The sequence below is a fragment of the Heterodontus francisci genome, chromosome 24 (genome assembly GCF_036365525.1).
Source record: "Heterodontus francisci isolate sHetFra1 chromosome 24, sHetFra1.hap1, whole genome shotgun sequence".
Taxonomy (NCBI): Eukaryota; Metazoa; Chordata; class Chondrichthyes; order Heterodontiformes; family Heterodontidae; genus Heterodontus; species Heterodontus francisci.
The window spans coordinates 43,771,001-43,790,517 of record NC_090394.1 but is presented as its reverse complement, the minus strand read 5'-3'; the positions used below and the strand labels follow the sequence as shown (position 1 = coordinate 43,790,517).

Below are 19,517 nucleotides of genomic sequence, written 5' to 3'. Positions count from 1 at the left end.
AGCTACGACACACCTATCAGGAACAGGAAACCTTGCTCATTTTTACCCTTCCTTGTCCAGAGCTACTGCTGCCTTGTTAAAATTAGGTAACAGCACACATACATCAGTGCTGCGCATGACCCAGTAAGCACACCAGCAGTTCAGCTGCTTACTGTGCCAAGATCCTTTCAGCTCTGGGCATGTTTTTTATATTGAATGACAAATTGATGCATTAAAATAAAAACCTGGGACACTCTTTCTACATTTTGAAATGTCAACAAGATACTTATGACAAAGATGTACATTTACACATCACTTCATGAAAAATCAAGGTGCTTCACACACATCATTACTCTGACGTGCAGTGACTTGTGTAGACAAGCAGGATCCCAGAATCAGCAAATGAGATATGTAAGTGAATGTGTTTTGGTGGTGCTGGTTGATGGAGAATGCCATGTTATCTTTTACATGCCAACTAGGCAATGCTCAGTACTGCACTTCACCTGCAGCAGAACAGAAGCTCAGACCCACAACTTTCTGCCCCAAGAGGCAACATAGGAACACTATGACCAACTGTGATACACAAATTACTGTTCAAAAAAGAGGCAAGAGAAAGATTTGATGTTTTATACCTACAACCCCTACATGCTTTAATTACAGAACTATTGAGCATTACGTGAAAGTTCAAATCATTCCGCTCCATCTAAAGCACAATATTCAGAAACTATTATACGTTCATTAAATTATGAGGAATATGATTCAAATCATTGACCAAATAGAAAATTTATATAATAAAAGCCTGGAAACAAAGTCAAAATATTATAGTTTACAATAGTTATTCATATTCAAAGGCTGAACATCACATACATACACAACATGGCCCCTGAACATGAATCAACTCCAGATGCAACTCATATATTAGAATTTAAATAACAGACTGAACTACAGGCTAGCTTTAACCAGTAAGTAATCTGACAAGGATAAAACAAAAACTGTGATTTAATATATTGCATTACTTGCTTCAGACTGGTTTTACTCTGCCCGTTGCCCTTGTGTATCAGTGCCACCTGTCTTTAACCCAGTCGGTAGCTTTACACCACGTGACCAGTCGATATGATTACCAACCAGGACAAAATGTGCAAGCGGCAAGGTTTCTTTTTATTGGGAGGGAGAGAGAATTCCTCCCCTTTAACTGCTCACAAATTGAGATCAAAAGTGTGGGATACCAGAGTACATGAGCTAAATGCTCTTTAATTGAAAGTCCTCGCTCCAAAATTTAGATGCTCACCCATTTAAGATGAATGGTGTTAGTGCCTTCAACAAAATAATGGAGGGAAGCTTCTAATGCACTAAACACATGTATGCTGTGTTCTCTAATTTCAGGACCATACAGAATTACAGCTGTAGAAATTAGCAACGCTGCAATTATACATGATGAGGTTGAGATGTTGTTGGGTTGGGAAGGAATGGGAGTGGTGAATTTTACTAAACAATCCGCACTTGCTCGCTGACAGAGCACTAGCTGTAAAGTTCCAAGATTGAAGTTTGCTCAGTTTTCACTGGACTGTAGGTGAGTCTTAAGTGCATCAGATTTATACAAACACGGTGAAGCACTACACATGAATTTACATAAAAAATGCATATCGTATACAAAGAAACACGTGCTCAGACAGCAGACTTGGAAAAGATTCCCAGATTAAGGCAGCAAGCCCTGGATGCAGTATAGTCATAAGCAAACACTCAGACTGGTGTTTTGTACAGTAAATCCATAAACTACACCTCCATATCATGCAGAACAGTATAATCAATTTCTCAACTTACATTCCCACCAAAAGAATACACAAGGGCAGGAAATACTGCTGCAATGATTGGCATTGGTTGATCACAAACTGTACGCACCAAGTAACAAAGTGTTAAACCTATGACGCTTTAATGCTGCTATGTTCTTGGGAGAGGATGTGATACTTGACTCCTGTTGTCCCACTCCGTTTACTTTCTCACCCAGTGCCGTTATGGGGCTGACAATGCACAGGCAGCTCACAAGACCCATCAAAAGATAGCCGAGTCCCCACCATTGCAACAAGGAGTCCTATTTGAGTGCAGAGACAGAGCCAATGCATGGGTTATCAGCTGGTCTCTGACACTTACCCATCTTCACTCAACTGCAAAATCTGCATCACTGTCCTGCTTGTTTTTCTGAGTTCTACCCTCTTGAAGTCTTGTCACCTTCCACATGTACAATAATAATCTTCGATAGATGAAAGAGACCCGTAAGTTTTACACTCTCACAGCAAGCACTGTCGTCAACCGTTAAAAGCAAGTTCTCAATCATTGATCTTTCAAAACAAATGCTGTGACCACAGAGCAAATATTTCCTGTGGACCAGCTCATGCTGTCTATGGGGGCTTGGAGAGCAGGTTCTCCTACCAAAGCTTTTAAGGTTTAACAGGGATCAAAACCCAAGATCTACAAAAACAAAACCTGGTTAACTCCTGATCCATTAATAAGTTTAAGACCTATCGAAGGGGGCTCTTCAACCTGGACAAAATTGGCTGGGAGGAGGTGAAGATACTGACAGTAGAGAAGGTAAAGCTGGCATAATACTGGCAGGTACAACAGAGAACATGAGGCCATTCTGTGACAGCACAAGCCATCATTTCCGGGTTCAGAGTCAGTAGTTTCACCTGATGTACTAAGGTGAAAAGGGGAAAGTGACAAAATGACAGTTTGCTGTAACAGGTGGTTTTTATCCCAGCAGTTGCAACCTAGTGCTGGGCCCTAACCCTTCATTGTAACAAGGGTTATACTGCTGTTAGAGGATCACTGGAAGGCTGACTGAAGGCCGCTCTTTCAGCCATCTTCTGGATGTATCAAAAACCACAAGTCAGATCCTGCAGTGCTCATCCTGCTGAACACAAGTGGCCGATGGGCACAGCCCTAGGTACGAGGGGTCTGAGCTCACCCTGCAAGTCAGCAATTCCCCAGAGACCCAGACTGATCGATCCACACAGATCAAGGGCTGCTTAGACTATTAAAAAAAATCAAGGATGGAAAATAATAAAACACACTAAACATGGAGTTTTGCTGCATGTTTTCCAAAAATCACATTTTATGCAAGTCACTTTTACAATTGAGTTTTGTCTGTGAATGGCTCTGTGGTGTAGTGGGCAGTTTCTATTTTAGACAGTATGTCACTGTTATATTAAATATATGTCACCATCCAGTTGGTGAAAGCCTCCAGTCTTTAAGCATTGCACTGCCCCATGACATGTTCATGAACTTGCCGTTACAGATTAGCAGTGCTAGTTGCTCCCCTGCCCAAGGGGATGGATTATGATTGAGTTTGGTTTGATGGGCTGTGACCATTCTCTCAGCCCTTGCCCGTGTGGCTATTCTGTACGGGTGACCAGACAGTGTGCCAGTGGGCAATTCATGCTGAGCAGGGCTACACCCGTGTCCTAACCTATTCTCCCCAAATATCCAAACATTTTGCCCACAGGGGTTCACTGGATATCAGGAGGAAGGAGCTGGGCTGAATTTGTCCCTCGCCAACCCCAGGATGCAAAGGCCAACTGTTACCCTTACTGCTAACGATTGACCAAGGGGCCTCTGGGTCTGTGTGGCTCAGCTGCCCACAGGTGAAGCATTGGAACAGCCCTGGCAAGCTATTATTTTTGTTGCTTTGAATGGATTTCTCCTCTTCTTCCCCGACGACAATTTTGTTTGCACACACAGGGAGAGTCCCAGAAGTGTCTCACTGTGGTTACACAAGTACCAGGCGTAATTTTAACCCTCCCAATGCAAACCCTTCTACTGCAAACACACACACATATACATACATACACACACAAAATTACAAAAGTTACATAACAGCAGACTGGGTACTTTCAAATCCAGTCACATGTATGAGTGTGCAGCATTGAGCACAGCCAAGTACCTCAATCCCTGCTGCCTTCACACTCTGTCCCCTTGGCCAGAGACCAATGGTTAAAGGCAGACCCTGGGCACGTGTCCTGTGCAGTCATTGGAGTCACAGTGGAAAACAAAGCACCCCAGCTTGCAAAGTGACATCTGGTTGCACAAACCACTTCCAGACTCTTACAAGCTTGACTCCATGACTGAAATCTAGACCAGAGCAAGTATAAATGTGAGTGAGTATTGCACCATCACTGAAATGGTTTTAGATACTTCAATCATTTAAGGGAAGAGGGAAGCAGCAAAATAACTTGCTGGTTTAAGCATGAGTTAATTCAGTGCTTTGCACAGTGATGAACCCCAGCTTGTTCAGATCAACATCTTCAGCCAAGCAAAATGCACCAACTGCCCAAGACCAAAAATTCATTTCAATCCTTTTGGTTATAGGCAACAACTTAACAGCAGCCTGCTGTAGAACTGAATTAGAACAGCTGAACAATTATATAAAACAAGTCATGTACACAATTCTATCGCAGCACACAAGGCTGGCTCCATAAGAACAGGTCAATTAATTACAAAACTTCATCTGTTTTGAGTGTGTAGCTTGATCAACCATAACCAACTTAGAGTGTTAGGGCTGTACAGTTAGATCAACAACAGCTTCACTCTGGAAAAGCAAGTCACCACATAAATAAAGGATTTCCTTCTGTTTTTAAGTGTGTTTATATGCACATCGACTCCTCAGTACCACTATATACCCTTGGCATTCATACAAATGAGAAAGCAATGCTGCAGGAGTCAGCGTCCAGATGAAAGCAAGAACAGAAGTGGAAATTTACACAGCTCTTGAATAATTTAAAGTAAAACAAAAAAAAACGTAATATCACAAAGATCAGGCCCTATGTAAATGGAGGGCTGCCTGAACTGGAATGGGGGTTGCGGAGTACACGCATGGATTGAGTTTTGCAATCTGCCTCTAAAGCAGTTTATAAATGCGTGATTTTTTCCTAAAAGCATCAATTATTCAGCAACCTGGAACAAGAACAGACATTACACAAAGAGGCAAGGGGTCTTCTATTTGCGATATGCTGATAGGCCTGCAGCACAAAGAGCAGGCAAAGCAACCCGCAATCCCAATTACATGGAAAGGAAGGAAGAAACAGTTGGAGCAAGCCTGCCCCCACCACAACCCACGCACACAAATAGAGTGATTTATCTGGATGCCACAGGCTGTTTCTTTTTAAACTGGGAAAGAAGGGACAAGGGGGATCTGGAGCGGGGAGGGGGGACCTGGAGGGGAAGGCTTTCTTTGCTGTGCTACGGCACTTGACTGTGGAGCTTCAGCAGCTTGAGAGGAAGCTTCTCCATATAAGCGAGCTGCAATTTGCTAGATGCCAGCATTCTGTTGGTTCTGGTACCGCCGTCGCCAAACTTCCTGGATCTTTTTGCACCATTTGTGCGCATTTCCACTGGGATCCATTAAGTAATATGTCCGGTTAGGCTGTAGGACAAAACCACAAAGTAAGTGACACTGCAATAGCCTCACAGCAGCTCACTGACACGCCACATTAGAAAGGCAGACATTTCTTGCACACATCTGAGGGAGAGCGAGAACTCAAAACATCCTCCTAGTGCCCTTATTTTCACTCTACGAAGTACTAACAGCTGGGATCAGAATGCTTTACACAGAAGCATTCCCAGAGCACCAACACAGTGCAGTACAGAACAGAGGCTGAGCCGGGCCCATTCCTGCCACAGTTCCACACATAGAAGCATAAAAAATAGGAGTAGGCCATTCAGCCCTTCGGGCCTGCTTCGCCATTCAAAAAAGATCATAGCTGATAGTCTAATTCAGTACCCCGTTCCCGCTTTCTCCCCATATCCCTTGATTCCTTTGGCATTAAGAAATATACCTATCGCCTTCTTGAACACATTTAATGACTTGGCCTCCACTGCCTTCTGCGGTAGAGAATTCCACGGGTTCACCACCTTCAGTGAAGAAATTTCTCCTCATCTCGGTTCGAAATGGCATACCCTGTATCCTGAGACTGTGACCTCTGGCTCTGGAATCCCCAGCCATTGGGACCATCCTCCCTGCATCTAGCCTATCTAGTCCTGTTAGAATTTTATAGGTTTATACGAGAACCCCTCTCATTCTTCTAAACTCCAGTGAATATAGGCCTAGTCGACCCAACCTCTTCTCATACGTCAATCCTGCCTAGTAAATCATCTTTGCACTCCCTCCCTGGCAAGAACATCCTTCCTCAGATAAGCAGACCAAAACTGCACACAATTCTCCAGATGTGGTCTCACCAAGGTCTTGTATAACTGCAGTAAGACATCCTTGCTCCTGTACTCAAATCCTCTTACAATGAAGGCCATCACACCATTCGCCTTCCTAACTGCTTGATGCATCTGAATGCTTGCTTTCAGCGACTGGTGTGCAAGGACACCCAGGTCTCGTTGCACCTCCCCTTTACCCAATCAATCACAATTCAGATAATAATGTGCCCCTCTGTTTTTACAACCAAGGTGAATAACCTCACATTTATCCACATTATACTGCATCTGCCATGCATTTGCCCACTCACCCAACTTGTCCAAATCACATTGGAGCCTCTTTGCATCCTCCTCACAGCTCACATTTCCCCCCCCCCCCACCAAGCTTTGTGTCGTCTGCAAACTTGGAACTGTTACATTTAGTTCCCTCACCCAAGTCATTAATGTATATTCTGAACGGCTGGGACTCCAAGCACTGATCCCCGTGGTACTCCACTGGTCACTGCCTGCCACCCAGAAAAAGACCTGTTTATCCCAACTCTCTTTTCCTGTCTATCAACCAATTGTCAATCCAATACATTACCCTCAATCCCATGTGCTTTAATTATGCAAACTAACTTCTTATGTGGGACCTCATCAAAAGCCTTCTGAAAATCCAAATACACCACATCCACTGGTTCTCCTCTTTTAATTCTACTAGTTACATCCTCAAAGAACTCCAGAAGATTTGTTAAGCATGATTTCCCTTCCGCAAACCCATGCTGACTTTGTCCAATCCGTTTATGCTTTCCAGGTGTTCTGCTACCACATCCTGTATAATAGACTCTAGCATTTTCCCCACTAATGATGCAAGGCTAACTAGTCTGTAATTCCGTTTTTTCTCTCCCTCCTTTTCTAAATAGTGAGGTTCATTTGCCACCCTCCAATCTGTAGAAACTGTTCCAGAGTCTACAGAATTTTGGAAGATGACACAGGACCTTGCTGCCTTGAGTCACCCAAACTGCAAACCAAAACCAGCCAGTTTAAAACTGCTTTTATATCACCTCTGCTGCTGCTTCCTTACTGCTGGGTCTCATGCATTCCAGGGGCCTTAGCCAATCTAGCAAGGTAACTTGGGTTTTGCTGCTAGCTGCATAAGCTGCTAGCACGGGGATGGCACTACATCAGCACTGAGCGCAATGTAATAGCAGCTCAAGAAGGAGGCTGATGTGCACAAATATCATCTTGGATAGTAAAATGCACCTCAACTCAAAAACACACGTTGCACTGATATAGAGTAAAAATGCCACAGTCTAATTTTGAAGCATTGGCAGCTGATCTTCAACCACAAATTGGGTAATTTTATATTGGATACAGACTCTCATGCACAGAGCAATTGTGCCATTAACAGACTTACAGTATGAACAAAAAAGGTTTTGAAGTTCTTGGCTTCTGGACGCAGCTCCTGTGACCATGGAATTTCCCCTTTCAGAACCTTGTTGACGGGATCCACGTAATAGAGGTGGGGGCCCTCAGTCAGCAGTAACTGTCGGCGCCGTGCAAACAGACCCTGCGCAACCGACAAGTGAGCAATTAAAGCAACAGGTTCTTTCTATATCAACACAAAGCAGGCCTGGAACTGGGCACTAGCACAGCCAGATCAGGATTACTGTAGCAAATAATGGATACAAACCCAACACGTCTCCAGTTCAGAGCCCGTCCGGCAGTCCCACCCAACATGGCGTTAACTGAATGGTGGAGCATTAGCAGTTATCAACTTTCCTGGGGGGCTGTGCGCCGGTCATTAGAATATTCACCAGTATTTCACCAGGTCCCTCGAACTGAGTGCTGACGATATACCAATTCCTCTTCCCTTTAAGATGCTGACGGACTTTGAGTGCATCCAAGTATTTATTTCATTTCCTTCGCCGAAAAGACCTTTACTTCCCATTCCAGCAGAGACCATTCTAACCTCAACCCCCTTTATTATCACCACAGCACAGGCCAACATAAAGCATTTGAGGCCAAACTTCTACTACTTTTTGTACCACCATACACTAACTACACTCCTGAAAAGCCTGGCTCTTACTTCTGGCTCTATCACCTAGTCTTACATTGTCCCCGCCAGAGTCCCCCGTCCCCCCTCTCTCTACGTATCTACCCTTCGAGAGTCCCCACCCTCTCTCTCTCTCTACATAACTACCCTACGACAGTGAGTCAATCTCTCTACCTACCCTATCAGGTAGCTTGAATCTTACGATATTAAAATTTGATTGAGTCACCCCTTACATCTTCTAAATTGCTGGGAATACAATGTGTAATCTCTAATCGTAATTTAACTCTTGGAGTTCAGGTATCATTCTTGTAAATCAAAACTGCACTCCAAGGCTAATATATTTGTCCAAAGATAGCGTCCAGAACTGCCCACAGCGCTCCAGGTGTAGTCTAACCAAGACTTTGCATAGCTGTAGTATAACTTTCAGCCTTTCGTATTCTCGTCCTCTAGATGTAAAGGCCAGCATTCCATTAGCCTCCAACAGTGCAGCACTTCTGACAGTGGGGCACTTGAATGTCAGCCTAGACTGTGGGCTCAAGCCCTGAAGTGAACCTTAAGAATTTAGAACCAGGCAGGAGAGCAGAACGGAGCAGTCAGATCTTGCCATGAATCCATTCAGATTTACAGGCTGAGTAGCACTACCTGCAGCATCACCAACAAATACAACAAACAGTTCTGCACTCCTGGTAATGCAGTTTAACAGTCTTGCGGCAGTCCAGTGACATCAGTTTGTCAGGGTCGATTAACAGTCCTCCCCTCCTCACCTGAAGGCTGTGAATTGTGAAATGTCGTTCCACAACAGCCCTCTGATTTGGCCAGCTTTAGTAAACCTCGACAGTGTTGGCAGGGTACATGGACATGGAGTGTCACTGCAATGACAAACCTTTCCTCACTCAAGATCCAGACAAACCCATATCAGCACATGACAGTCAGGAGCAAGGGCCTGGCTGATTTTTCTCCTCCTTCGCCCGAGTGTTTGAAGGGTAACTGTAGAACCCCTGTTACTCAGGCTAAAATGAGCTAACTCTGTATAGGCCAGTGATCGAAGCTGACACAGCCTAGCTCAGCTGCACACTAAAGAATGCAATTAGCAACTCCGCCACCAGGGAGAAACCAGGCCCACTACTTCTAGTCTCTTAACTTTTCCTGTGCTCTTCACTGAATTGCCCAGAAGTGCCTTGAGGTGTTCAGTACTGTAAAGGTGCTATATCTATTACTGTCAGTATTGACACTTCTTCAAAAACCAATCCCAAGGTTCAGCTGCTCCTCAGTCTTTCCTGGGTCATACAGCACCAGCTGATGACCCACACCACCCCAGGACCATGCTGAGCCAAGACAGAACAGTAACCTAAAAAGGAGACTCTCCCCTTCCTGGGAAGTCACAGCTTACATTTGTGAAGTTTCCCACTAGGTAAGGAAGAGCTACTCTGGGGACCAGGACACCAGGGGCCCAGAGACAAAAGCAGACACTGAGCAGTTGGTCAGATCACAGCTTTTCCTCCCAAAACACTACAACATGCAATAGGTGCCAGACTCTCTTACACATCAATGGAAAATACAACATACCTTTCTCTTATCGACTGGACCCATCTTCAGGATTAAATTGTTCTCTACAAACTGGTGCCTGAAAAATAAAATGCAAGTGTTACTGGTACTGTGCAGATTCATAAACAAAATGCAGAACAGGTAAGCAGCCAACAACGTTCTACCAGTTGTGAAATGTTGTGTTGGAGATGGGGAGAAGGGAGGAGAGACCCCCAGCATGCACCAGCTTACTTCCGATACCTCCTGTATATATCAACAAATCCTGGCGAGCCCCCTGTAAATACTGACACTTCCTTGGGCCTGCAATCCCAACTTTAAGAAGACAAGTGTCAAATATCCAGTTGAAGACAGTACTATCATTGCAGAATGTGTTTTTTTAATGCAGTGACAGTAACATTGGAGTAAGCCAAGAAACAGCTGAAATCACCAATATGATAGTTTATCAGCAACAGGCCATAAACAGCCATAGGGCCAATGGGCAGTGAATTGGACTTGTAATGGTTCTGGAGGAAGGAAGGGCATTAACAAGGACACCAGACAGCACCTTTGAAAGCAGTGTACGATCTGGAGTTACAGGGGCTCCAGTTGTAGGTGTCGTGTATTTGGGAAGTGGCCCAGCACAAAGGGAAGTGGTGAACAATAAACATGTTGATTCAGCTTACCAGGGATTTCTGTTGGCTTGTTTCTCAAGCAGCAGCCGTTTATCCTCATCTGTAAACTGAAGATCCAGCTCGAACGAATTGTCATTGAGGTCGTGGACATACTGCTCAATGTTACTGCCTGACCTCTGGGGGGGGCTGGGCTCAGGTGTAGACAGTGACTGTGACGAGCTGGAGGGAGCCACCTGCATGCAACCAAACTGGCTGAGGAGGTCATCATACTGCAGCCAGTCACCGAGTAGTCGGGAGAGAAAGGAAAGGTGTCAGCTTAATAACTTGTATTTCGAGAATGCTCTCACAAAGTATTCTAACAGAGAGCAGAAAAGCAGATGAGTAAGACAGGAGGAAACATTTGAGAGGGTTGGGCAGGGAGAATGTAAAAAAAAGTTACCTAACCAAAAGGAAGGGGAATAAAACGGATAAGGATTTGAAGGAAGAGAAAAGGCAGAAGAATGGAGAATTAGAGCAGAGAGCTTTGGTAGAGGTAGATTTGAGAGGCTAAATGAAGGTCTGTTGTGCTGTAATTTCTGCCATAGTATGATTTCCTTCCTGCATGTATCCACATAACACGACCAAAGAGTCATAGAAGGCTTTGGAAGAGAGTAAGGTAGCAAAACAAACTGTTTTGGGAATCAGAAAGGGCATGGATGCAATAATTGAAAGATCAGCCTCATTCATTGCAGAGGTCATCACTGCCAAAGAAACAGAGGGGCTGTGCTTGGTGTTATGGCTGGAAGAGATTTCTCAGTCTAATTCTGATATCGAAGCCCAGGCACACAGAAATAGGGAGGAGGAGAACACAGTCCAGTGTAATCAGCAGGATTCATTTAAAAATAAGCAACAGAAGCATAACCAAAACAAGACAATAAAAAGGTAAAAGCAGTTTGGAACAACGGTATGAGTACTCACATTGCCGTAACAATCCTCGTCGTCCTCAGACATTGCCGGGAGATACGCTGTGAGTTTTGGAGGGATCTGAAGGTGCAGATTCTCCCAGGTAACAGGTTCAAAGAATGGATGGGCTTTGAGGAGTCCATAACCTCCCAGTTCTTCACAGCCTAGGCGCTTGGTGTGTTCGAACACCTAGAATGTAGGAGTAGGGAAAACAATCTTGGCATTACAGGCAATACCCAAATAGTTTGGAGCTCTGATGTTTATTCCATTACCCTCTTCACCCACTAATTTAGTTGATGTTATAATAAAAGAGTTTAAATTCTCCCAAAGGTGAGTGAATTCACTAGCCATGTCACACAAACAGCAATCAGATGAATGACCAGTTAATCTGTTCTGCTGCTGGTGGAGTGTTGACTAAGACAAGAGAACATCCCAGTTCTTTGAATAGTGCCACGGAATCTTTTACATCCACTTGAACATGTAGATGGGGTCTTTATCTTGCTATCTGAAAGACAGCACCCATAACAGTCCTGCAGTACTGCACTGAAGTCTTGGCCTAGATTAGAACATACAAATCCTGGAGTGAGGTGCAAACCCGTGACTGTGCCTCAGGCAAGTGCACTACCAACTGAGAAATGCCATGAGGCAATTAACCCAGCGATTGGCATCCTGCAGCTAGCTAACATCTCATTTATGACTCTCAATCTTTTCCAGTTGGATCGCATTATCAAAAAAGCCTAAAAAATTTAAATCATGAAAAGTACGAGCTATGGTTTTATTGTGGGGATTAAGGCTAATTATGTTGCACGTTACAGTTTCAAATTACTATTTTAACGAAAATCATCATCACGCTCTAAATAAACCTGCTCGAGAGGTATAGCTACACCATGGTTACAGACAATGCCTTTGGCTCAAGGAACAGTTCGTATGGTTCTGACCATTGTTTCTAATGTAGTTGAGATGATGATGTATTCAGAATGAGCTATTAGAAACATTCATCATGAGAATGAATAGCTGTAAACATTTGTCTTAATTCTACACATTAGTTTTCAAGACGACTTTACTGACAACATTTTAGTTAAAAAAATTCCATTGATCACAAGATCTGTTATACAAACAAAAAAAGTTTTATATGTAAATTTGTTTATTCAACCATATTGTTTTTCCATTAAATTAATATGGTTCACTGTTCTTACATTTTTTCTGAATATGCTTATATATAATGCATGCAATTGATGATAAAGCCCGAACATGCATATACTGGAGATACGCAGAAAAAAATCAAGACGCAAAAATGCCAAAAAATATAATTCATAGTTCGATTTTAATTTTGATTTGCACTGAATAAAATACATGTATGGAATTTATGTAATATATATGCAAATTATGCATTCTACTAGAGACACTTGGTCATTTACCATGTATTTGGTTAGAAATGCCAAATTTTCATATTTGTCTCCCTACAATTTTTATTTTAGGTAATTTTTTTTTTTTAAAAAGGCTCTTCAATTAAAAAAGGTTGCCGGCCCCTTGCCTAATCCAATAATCTACAGCTCATCCAAGTAACAAAACTAAGATCACAGCAAATGAGCAGTAAACTAGCAGAGCCTGCATTTATACTGCAGTCGTAGATGCTTTGCTTAACATTCATTTTGTCACACAATTCTAGAGTTCAAGACAAAATAAACAGACCAGATGTAAATAAACATGTATATGGTCATCCATATGCAGAATAAGGCGAGCTAATGCTGAGAAATTTTTACAATCCAGTCAGCAGCAAAAGTGAATCAGAAGCAAGGGAACTGCATACATGGGTTTAAAATTTCAGAGCTGGACCCCAAAAGCAGTGAGGGTGGGTTTCTCTCCCATGACCACTATAAAATTAGAAAGCATGTCAGTTGGATAAAGGATCCCTGCATAAAAAAATCTTTTAACCTTTTAAAGTGTTATTTGGGAATTCCAAACTCCCCATGATTTGGAGCATGGCATCTGTACATACAATGCATCAGATACATCAGTGCCATGAGCTTTGTGCAGATTCTCAAAACATCAACCAGTAACTAAGTATTGCACAGAAAATGATTGTTTTAATTATCTGTCACTCTCACAAGGAGCTAAATCCAAGTGTGGTCTTCAGGTTAAGAGGGATTAGAGCTGGGCATCAACTGGACCAGTGCACACTGATGCAGCGTCTCACATTGCAACTTTAGTTTTTAGTTTTCGGGTAGGCGGTGGTGTAGTGGTATTATCACTGGACTAGTAACCCAGAGACCCAGGGTATTTCTCTGGGGACATGGGTTTGAATCCCACCACAACAGAAGGTGGAATTTGAATTCAATTAATAAAAATCTGGAATTAAAGCTAGTCTAATGATGGCCATTGTCGATTGTTGTAAAAACCCATCTGGTTCACTAATGTCCTTTAGGGAAGGAAATCTGCTGTCATTACCTGGTCTGGCCTACATGTGACTCCAGACCCACAGCAATGTGGTTAACTCTTCATGCCCTCTGAAATGGCCTAGCAAACTCAGTTGTACCTAACCGCTACGAAGTCAATAAAAAGGAATGAAACCGGACGGACCACCCAGCATCGACCCAGGCAACGGAAACTACAACGGCAAACCCAGCCCCGTCGACCCTGCAAAGTCCTCCTTACTAACATCTGGGGGCTTGTGCCAAAGTTGGCAGAGCTGTCCTAGTCAAGCAACTAGAAGGACAAGGGCAGCAAATACATGGGAACACCACCACCTGCAAGTTCCCCTCCAAGTCACACACCATTCTGACTTGGAACTATATCGCCGTTCCTTCACTGTCGCTGGGTCAAAATCCTGGAACTCCCTTCCTAACAGCACTGTGTGGGTATACCTACCCCAAATGGACTGCAGCGGTTCAAGAAGGCAGCTCACTACCACCTCCTCAAGGGCAATTAGGGATGGGCAATAAATGCTGGCCTGGCCAGTGACGCCTATATCTCATGAATGAATTAAAAAAAAAATTTAAGATTGGTTATTCAATGAAAACCTGGGAGTACAATTGGTTGGAGTTGGCCAGGAACTTGTCTGCAGCACAGGCTGGGGAACAGAGACATAAAATTACTTACCAAAAGCTGCTGCACCAAATCTTTCGCTTTTGGGAAAAACTTTTCTGGGAATTCATATTCTAGTTTAATGATTTTTTGGAATATGAGATATTCATTGCTGTGGAAGGAAAAAATATCATGCAAACAATCACTACCAAGTAGACTTATAGACAACTAAAAAAAGGTACAAGGCTCATCAAATTTTAAATAAATCGAATAAAACCTCCACGGGTGACATGTAGCTGCAAGGTCCGGGGTTGGGGGCTGGGGTCACGATAACTCGTTCCATAACCCAGTGAGTCAGCGTACTGACTGGTGCACAAAGCCTCACAGATGAGGCAGCTCAACCTGCAGTCAAGTTAGTCAATTGTTGTTGGTGCTGGGATAGGGGAATACAATTGGCTTCAGTTCCTGGATGAAGCACGACACAGATAGCCAGGGGTCGCACTATATTTGCTAAATTGTGACTCTTATTGAAAACTGCACAGGTGAGGCCAGGATCAGATTCATCTGCAACACTCCCCACAAACCAAGCATTCGTTAACACCGCCACCTAGGGTAACACATGAAGGCTGACTACTTGGGGAGTTACTGAAGGCTGTCGTCTATGGAACCATTCCCCATGGCTGCGAGGAGAGGGACCAGCGCTGTTAATAAACTGCAAAGGGATGGCATTCTTGATAACTCAGCTGGTTAAGTGCAATGAAACTCAGACCAGGGTGGTCCAGGATTGAACCTCAGTTTGTGTAGAGTAAGCTAATCCCAGCTAGGTTGGCAGAAAGGACACAACTTGATTTCAGGACTCATGGACCAGAACTGTTGCTCCTGATCACTATCCAATAGCTCTTGCTGGCAAAGGCATATATTGTGCCTGGCTGGCATGCTGTTATAGCCAAATAGTCTGCTCAGACATGATGAATAATTGCTTTCTACAGTATCACTGTACTTTAACAAGGAACTAATGCCTTCAAACGTTGTAGGGAGGAGAGAAATCGGAGAAAAACAAACTAGGTATGAAATCGTTGCACGTGTCATTTCTTAAATCCTCCAGTGCTTCACTGATGATGGGCTTTCCACTGGCTTAAAGCAGTAAGTCACATTTTCACTGTCTGAACTGAGGGTCATGTGACTAAAGGAACTTCAACAAGTCATTAAGGTCAGGGGCCTTCCTGTCACTGCATAAACCAAAGCATTTAATAAGCATCACAGATTCAAAAAGTAGTTACAATACTTGCTACTTAAACACTTAAGTAAAAAGGTAAGCTCTAAAATGGGTTTTATCTCTGCTGGCAACGTACAGAATTTGTAATGAAAGGCAGTTTACAGGTACCCCAACATGCTGCACCACAGCACTAAGCATACCAGTCTGTGTGCACTTAGTTGCAACCCCAAGATGCTTTGTGCTATGCCATCAGAGAACATTTCCAGGTGACATTAAGTGCAGAGGAAGGGGGCAAAAGAAAAGTCAGGGGCCAATTACTGATGGGCAGCCCCATGCAATGCAGACCAGCTGTGCACTGACTCTATTGGTCAGGAATGGCACATCATACAGTGACGATAAGGAAGGAGCTGGAACTAGTACTGAAAAAAGGAGGCATTAAATAGCCCTCCAAAAGGTATACCACAGCAGGTGGAAGTCTTACTCTTTGCAGGTTTATTCAAAAGTACCTCCAGCCAGGTTAAAGGGAATTATTTAAAAAGAAATCAAACTTGATTAGTGATATTGACAAGTTTACACATAATGGACCAAATTGTCAAATAAAATATGGTCTTGTAGGGCCTGGTTCAGTATCTCAGTACCCTAGGAAGTACAGAGGGTCAGAGGGACCTTGGTGTACTTGCCCATAGATTACTGAAAGCAGCAGCACAGGTAGATAAGGTGGTTAGGAAGGCACATGAGATACTTGTATTCTGTGCCTCGGCTAATAAAGGCAAGAGCAGGGAGATTATGATGGAGCTGTATAAAACGCTAGTTAGGCCACAGCTGGAGTACTGTGTACAGTTCTGGTTTCCACACTATAGGAAGGATGTGATTGCACTGGAGAGGGTGCAGAGGAGATTCACTAGGATGTTGCCTGGGCTGGAGCATTTCAGCTATGAAGGGAGACTGGATAGGCTAGGATTGTTTTCCTTAGAGCAGAGAAGGCTGAGGGGGGACCCGATTGAGGTATACAAAATTATGATGGGCATAGATAGGTTAGATAGGAAGAAAATTTTTCCCTTAGCGGAGGTGTCAATAACCAGGGAGCATAGTTTTAAGGTAAGGGGCAGGAGGTTTAGAGGGGATTTGAGGAAAGATTTTTTTCACCCAGTGTGGTTAGAATCTGAAACACACTGCTTGAAGGGGTGGTAGAGGTAGGAACCCTCACAACATTTAAGTAGTATTTAGATGAGCACTTGAAACGCCATAGCATACAAGGCTACGGGCCAAGTGCTGGAAAATGGGATTAGAATAGAGAGGTGCTCGGTGGCCAGCATGGACATGGGCTGAAGGGCCTGTTTCTATGCAGTATAACTCTGACTCTATACCAACATACTGCCCATTGCACAGGTTCAAGTACTTACCCAGCCCTAAATGGTGGCAATCCAGCTACCAGCTGGTATATGATACAGCCAAGAGCCCAGAGGTCAGAACTGTAAGGGGGTAGAAAAATACAAGTCAATCCAGTAACGGTCATTGTATCGGCACATATGCACTTCCAACAATAGGTGAAACAGCTGGAGAATGCTACCCTGTGAATAAACTAAGTGATGTGGGACCAAGTCGGAGCACGTCATGTTAATTGTAGGTTGATTATGTTAACGATACACAGGTGAAGGGCATTGTTTAATTTAGGACTTAGAGCAGCTATAAAGAGCACCTGCTGGGACACCTGGGTGGAGGTAGGAGGCAGAGATATGTCATGCTGCAGTCTGTGAATAAACTGACTATCAAGAAAAGAATCTGTGTCTAGTTTCATTCTTCACCACTTGGTTTGAATCCGTTTCTCCGCTAGTGCAAATCTGCTGCCATCTCACAGAAATGGAGTAGAACGGAGAGAAAGTCCAGTTTCAGGCACCCAGGGAACCATGCCCTAGTAATAATGGTGCAGATTCACAGGCACACCTGGGGCAGGGGTGGGAGAGGAGGAGGGGAGAAAAACAAATACTTTTTTTTGTTTAAAATGACAGTCCAAACAGAAAAGTTTCACCGGCCTCTCCTATTGATTTGAACTCAGTTGCAATGAGACATATGGTCAAGGGTCACACATGAATAACGTGCTATTTGAGTGCGATACCAGAGGGTGCTCAGCAGCTGTATAGAGGCTGTACTCCATGAAGGGGTCAGCACTATTTTGGCTGGAGTTAGAGGAAATTATTGCAAAACACCAACCTTAGAGAAGTAGCAGTGTCAGCTGCCTCAGGACACCATCACCTCCCCCTTCCATTCCATCTCAGAGACCGTAGGCCTCCTCTGCTCCAGAACACAGCAAGCCCCCGCTCGCCTCAGAGGCAATCCTGCTCTCCTCAAAAACGACTGCCTTGATACATCTCTCCTTTCCAAAAAACCCAAATCCCTACTTCTCAACTGTGTTGTCACCAACCATTCCTGTTTCCTTCCTGCCATCTGCCTCTCCTCACCCTTTTAAGAATACATATATTCTGCATCGTGGGTTTCCACTTACCTTTTACAAGCTGATTTCTCTGTCAGAAGCTCTGGCGAAACGTACTGTGCTGTTCCAACAAACGAATTCGCTCGCGCTGCAATACCAGAGCAAGACAAAACTGTGAAACATGCTTACAGATCAATCGGCACCTTCACCCTGTACTCTTATCCCAATGTTTTAAATGTAAATTGACAGCACATGATATTACACAAGTTTAAACAAAAGTCGGAACACAAATATTACAAAGGCACTTCTCATAGTCAAAACACCAAGGTTTGCACTTATACAGGATCTTGTCAATTCTTACAGAAGCACATAGAAGCAGCTTATAGTGTCTGATTAGCTTCAGAAGTGCAGTGACTTACGGAGGTAAACACAGTACCCAACCCGTGCTGTGGCTCATTTGGAGTGCCTGATGCTAACACTGGGTACTTACTCCCCAGGACTTGTTTGGTCATTCATTTTTTGCGCATGAGTTTTCCACTCAAAGGGTTGATGGACAGGAAAGGGTAAATTCAGCACCTTGCGTACTATCTGAAGATAATACTTTTGCTGTTCCGAAGTCAGTAATCCGTATGTGCATGTCCTCGCTCAGCAAAATATTCTCTGGTTTAAGGTCCCTGAAATTATTTTTAAAAAAAAGGTTAAATCACAAAGAACAAATTAATCCAACATCTGAAGTTTAAGACTGGGCAACGGTGCAAAAGGCTAATCTCGACCAAACCTACCCACTTTCTCAAGATATGCTTCTCATCCTGCTCTCCACAATCAGAGTTGCCCCTTGAACAGAGTTAGACTGCTCTCCTCAGGCGGCTTTCTATTGGTCCACTATTATCTGGGAATAATCTTGCCCGACTTCCCTTTTTACACCTAAATTCTGTTACATTCAGGTCTTCACCACAAAACTAATAGCCAGAAGGAGCAAAGTCAAAAAGGCTGACTCCTGACATCACCACTAATCCCCAATCCACCCAATCTCAGACAGACCGAGAGCCCCCTCTACCCCATATGCCACCGCCCCACCTGAGACACATTCCTGTTCTCCTCAAAACTACTTTGCCTTGCTACATCTCTCTCCAAAAAAAACCCAAAATCCCTACTCAACTCACTAACTATTCCAGTTCCCTTCTTGCCAACTGCCTCTCCTCACCCTTTTAAGAATGCATAGATTTTTCTAAGTGAGGGACACTATACAAATGAGTTACAATGCATCAGGATATAGCAGTGAATGTTACATATACTGCTGCCCCCATGGCATATGTCTGTGGCTGGAGTACCAGTTTGTTTCCACTCAGGAGCAGGAACACCATGGCCTACTTGCTGACTGTGACACTATCAAGCAGAAATCTCACTGATGAGACAGCAGTAGCACAATATTTCCTTTTGCAGGACTCAATGCCTTTTGAGGATTGTTCGCAACCACTGTAGATGGGATGGTAGGAGGATTTTTCCCTCGAGACCCTGTTTTCAATACGCAGATGTGGA

The 19,517-nt window shown here is 43.7% G+C and overlaps 1 protein-coding gene across 2 annotated transcripts in view; it reads right to left on the bottom strand.

Moving 5' to 3' along the window:
- Nucleotides 1–592: 592 nt before the first annotated feature.
- The window catches only part of LOC137383352 (3-phosphoinositide-dependent protein kinase 1-like), a 98,674-nt gene continuing 79,749 nt past the window's right edge, over nucleotides 593–19,517 (bottom strand). For both annotated transcript variants that reach the window (XM_068056076.1, XM_068056077.1), the window contains 9 exons: nucleotides 18,555–18,652; nucleotides 18,051–18,126; nucleotides 16,951–17,019; nucleotides 14,407–14,503; nucleotides 11,323–11,496; nucleotides 10,417–10,634; nucleotides 9,776–9,833; nucleotides 7,571–7,723; nucleotides 593–5,395 (listed from right to left, as the gene is read on the bottom strand). In XM_068056076.1, the coding sequence (XP_067912177.1) occupies nucleotides 5,282–5,395; nucleotides 7,571–7,723; nucleotides 9,776–9,833; nucleotides 10,417–10,634; nucleotides 11,323–11,496; nucleotides 14,407–14,503; nucleotides 16,951–17,019; nucleotides 18,051–18,126; nucleotides 18,555–18,652 (1,057 nt within the window). In that variant the 3' untranslated portion in view covers nucleotides 593–5,281. The remainder of the gene's footprint in view (nucleotides 5,396–7,570; nucleotides 7,724–9,775; nucleotides 9,834–10,416; nucleotides 10,635–11,322; nucleotides 11,497–14,406; nucleotides 14,504–16,950; nucleotides 17,020–18,050; nucleotides 18,127–18,554; nucleotides 18,653–19,517) is intronic.